Below are 4,182 nucleotides of genomic sequence, written 5' to 3'. Positions count from 1 at the left end.
AGTGACAGTTCTTCCCTTTTGGTACTTTTAACTTAAGAAAACAAAGACAAATTCGACAAAGCATGGAATGTGAACACAGAGAGATCCTTCTCACACCTTTCCAACCAAGTTCTCATTTCCTTCCCCACTTTTGAGTATTGAGTAGAATTTGAAATAGAAAAAGGCTTTCAATAAAGGGTAATTAGAAAAATATAAAAAGAAGTTATTATAGTGTAAATTGTAATGTTAAGCTGGTTCACAGACTATGGTGTATCTCTATGTCTGAGGTGAGGATCAAGGATGGATTGGCATTTCTCAGATTATCCATTAGCTATGCCAATCATTCAATCACACGTTTTCCTTTTGTCTTTTGGCCCAGCTTTAGGACTTCAACACCATATGACAAAATAGCCAGCAAGGTCGGTCCCCTCCTGTGCGTCTGAGAGAGAGAGAGAGAGAGAGAGAGAGAGTGATTGCTTTCCTAGAAATTGCGGGCTTTACTTTGCTTTTGAAAACTGATTTTTTTTTTTTTTTTTTTTTCTTTTCTTTCCAGCACGTTTGAATTTGGTATCTGATGAAAGGATACATAAAATCATAAATAGCCACCCATGCACCCAGAAAGAGCTTGGGCTTTTGGATCTTAAGTCTCAATTCTCAAACTGGGAAGAGAAAAGGAGACAAAGAAGAACTAGGCATAAGAGCTACCAGGAAGGTTATCTCATCTTATAACTCAATACTTTTGAGAGAACAAAGATGGTTAGAGCTCCATGTTGTGAGAAGATGGGATTAAAGAAGGGTCCATGGACTCCTGAAGAAGACCAGATTTTGATCTCTTACATTCAGAAGTATGGCCATGGCAACTGGAGAGCTCTTCCCAAACAAGCTGGTAATTACCAAATCCTTAATGGGTTTTCAATATTTCTCTAAAGAAGTATCATAGTTCTTGAAAACAAGAAAAAGAAAGAGATTTATTAGTTCTCTCTATTGTCATCTGAGTACTGAGTTCTTAATTACCCTTTTAGGAATCCATTTCTATCTTGCTTAATTAATCTTTTCTCCTTCTTCAGGGCTGTTAAGGTGTGGGAAGAGTTGCAGACTTCGATGGACGAATTACTTGCGACCAGATATTAAGCGAGGCAACTTCACCAAAGAAGAAGAAGACACCATCATCAAGTTACATGAAATGCTTGGCAACAGGTGTGTATGCTTATTCCAACCTCTAAATCTCCTTTCTTTCAGAATTAGGATCAATTCTGCACCACCTCTCGTTGTATTCAAATTCTAACAATTGATATCAGAGTGAAAGTAAAACTACTCTGTATGTGTAATCCCTTGGGAAAGATCACGGATCTCACGTGTACTTCCCACGTGGGGACAAAAGTCATAGAACCATTACTTCTGAGACACCATCCATCGCCCACATGTATTGACCAAAAACCCACGTGGAATCCCATTTTTTCACTCTTTGCAATATCTATTGCAGAAGATCTGATCCGTTTATGCTTTTAATTGCATATTCACAGGAAAGAAATCTTCTTCTATCTCTCCAACGAATATAATTTAAGAGAACAAGTGGATTTACTCATTAAAAAATTCTTCAAACTTATCACTATAGGACCAAAAAACAGTACTAGATCTGATAACCCACATGAAGAACTCATACATTCATGTGTTACAGTTACATTGTGCTTTAAACTAATTGAAATAAAGCATCCAAACCAGGATTCTCCTCTGCAACTTCTGCAATTTCTCACATGGTGTTTTTCTATGATCTCCAGATGGTCTACTATCGCGGCGAGGTTACCGGGAAGAACAGACAATGAAATTAAAAATGTTTGGCATACCCATCTCAAGAAGAAGCTCAAACAAAAACATACCAGCCTTGACATCAAAACCCAACCTTATTCAGAGCCTGTGAGCTATCCAACCCATCTGATGAAAATGGAGAACAACCAAGGACTTGCCTCTGTGTCTCCTCAAAGGTCTTCCAGTGACTTCTCTTCCACAGGAACAGAGTCCTCTGTAGTGACAACAAGTGAGAATTTCAACAAGGATTCTTCAGTAACTTTCCCTGAAATTGACGAAAGCTTCTGGTCTGAAACATTATCATCGGCGAAAAATTCCGGCATGCCGGAGCTTCAACTTCCGTTTTCTCTGGACTCAGGATTTAGTAATAACAAAGATATTGATTTTTGGTATGATCTCTTCATAAAGGCAGGGGATTCATTGTCACTAGATTTGCCAGAGTTCTAGTTAGAGCACTCACTTGGAAGAATGAAGATTGGATTATTAGAGACTTTCTGATCTAATAGAGATTGATTTTAATTGTTGGTGATGGTTATCAACTTGGATGAGAGGGATTATAGACACAGATATAAATGTATTATTACTAACTAACATTTGATCAATTAAGGAGTCTCTTTATTTCTTCTTCAAATTATATAATTCACGGTTTTATGGTGCGAGCTTGCAACCAAAAACCCTTTCCAAGTTCCAATCTTTAAAATCAAAGAGTACTAATTGCTTCTTAGATCAGTAGTTAACATGAGCAATGAGATGGAGGTGACACAAGTTTTTAACATATTCATAGATGTACCTCTTTGCCATTATGAAATGTTCTTGATCACCCTTATGGTCTCTTGGCTAAAATGGTGTAGGTAAACTCCTCCAATTAATGTTAATTAGTTACTACATATATAATATTTAAGGAGAGGGTTATCTGAACAAGCGACATAAAGGAATGCACCAATGAGATTAGGGCTTGAAACATCGAATCGAGCCAATCCGGATTGGATATATGTTGTTTGAAAACTATGATGTAAGGGTTTTCCTGCAAATTTCTACTGATTTTAAATCCGGGACCAATTCAAATCTTGATTCCTTTTTTTTAAACCTTGAATGAGGTGCAAAAGAATTGTTTCGCACATAAGAGGGCAGCAAGGTAATTTTATGAGAGAGGGTGCTAAGTTGCTAGCGTATTCTACCTAACATTTTCCTTTATAAAATGGACAATGTTTCTTGTTGGGAACATAATCTACGCTAGCTCTCCCACGTGTTTATCACCCTACCCTCTTCCGAATTGACCTCATCTTTGTCCCCATAAAATGATTCTTTTATGGGCACACTCATTGAGTGTTTCTTGCCAACTACACTCTCAAAAGGAAACAATCTCCCTACTTACGGATGATGAGGAGACTGAGTTTCTATCACACATGGTGAAGCTAGAATCTCCTAAGCTACAACATATGATCTTTGGATTGGATTGAAAAAATGTAATTTGGACCATATACAATGTGGGACAAATATTTAATGATGAAATCATCATTAAAGAATCCAATCATAGGATCACATCACTGGAAAGTCTGGATGGAGAGAAAATCCTAAGTGGCAAAAAGCTTGCTCAAAATGAAAATATTTTTATAATAGCATGTTTTAAACATAAAGTAGTATACAAATATTTAAAAACCCAATGTCACGTTCAATATAGCTCAGTTCAGTTGATGGGAGCTGCAAACAAATTTTTTTTTTTTTTTTTTTTAATTATTACCAACATAAAAGTGATCTTGAGTATGATTTACACCAATATATATTTAATTTTGTCACGTTTTGTTCAATCTTGGTTGTGAGTATTGATACATGCATTATTGTACCTTTCATTCAATGATTCAAACTTTTAGAATAAGCAAATTGTAACATGGTATCACAACTAAAAGGTCAGATGTTTAATTCTTCATTTGTGCCTCCATGTCTTGTGCCTTTGGTTTTACAATTATGGTTTTAAGAATTGAAATCAAACTTTTACTAGAGGGAAGTCTTCATCTTACCTGTGCTTCGTGGAGAAGCTATTTTTTGACTTGAACCCTTGACTACTTGATCGCAATGGAGCAACTTTACCATTGCACCAAGATCCACCCTCTACACTTTGACCTACCAATTAGAGTGGAAAGGAATATAATAATGAATCCCATGGTCGATGCTAATCTTTTCAAATGTTATGATTAGTGTATTTATAGACTTTCTTTGTGTATTATGATAAATTTCTCACTATATTCTAAATTTAAGAGGAATGAGATGTTAAAAGATATTGGAATTGACCTTAAATGATTTAATTCATGATCCTTTCTTTTCATTTGAAGAAAATATATGTGATGATCCTCAAAATTCCAAAATGATGTCTTGCTTTATATCCAATTCTTCTTGGGA

The 4,182-nt window shown here is 35.9% G+C and overlaps 1 protein-coding gene across 1 annotated transcript; it reads left to right on the top strand.

Moving 5' to 3' along the window:
* Window positions 1–610: 610 nt before the first annotated feature.
* On the top strand, window positions 611–2,391 carry LOC122091217 (transcription factor MYB4-like). The gene is made up of 3 exons (XM_042661065.1): window positions 611–865; window positions 1,047–1,176; window positions 1,758–2,391. The coding sequence occupies exons 1-3, from the start codon at window positions 733–735 to the stop codon at window positions 2,230–2,232; spliced, it is 738 nt and encodes a 245-aa protein (XP_042516999.1). The 5' UTR covers window positions 611–732; the 3' UTR covers window positions 2,233–2,391.
* The last annotated feature ends 1,791 nt before the right edge of the window (window positions 2,392–4,182 follow it).

Source organism: Macadamia integrifolia, chromosome 10 (assembly GCF_013358625.1).
Source record: "Macadamia integrifolia cultivar HAES 741 chromosome 10, SCU_Mint_v3, whole genome shotgun sequence".
Taxonomy (NCBI): Eukaryota; Viridiplantae; Streptophyta; class Magnoliopsida; order Proteales; family Proteaceae; genus Macadamia; species Macadamia integrifolia.
This window is presented reverse-complemented; position numbering and strand designations above follow the sequence as displayed.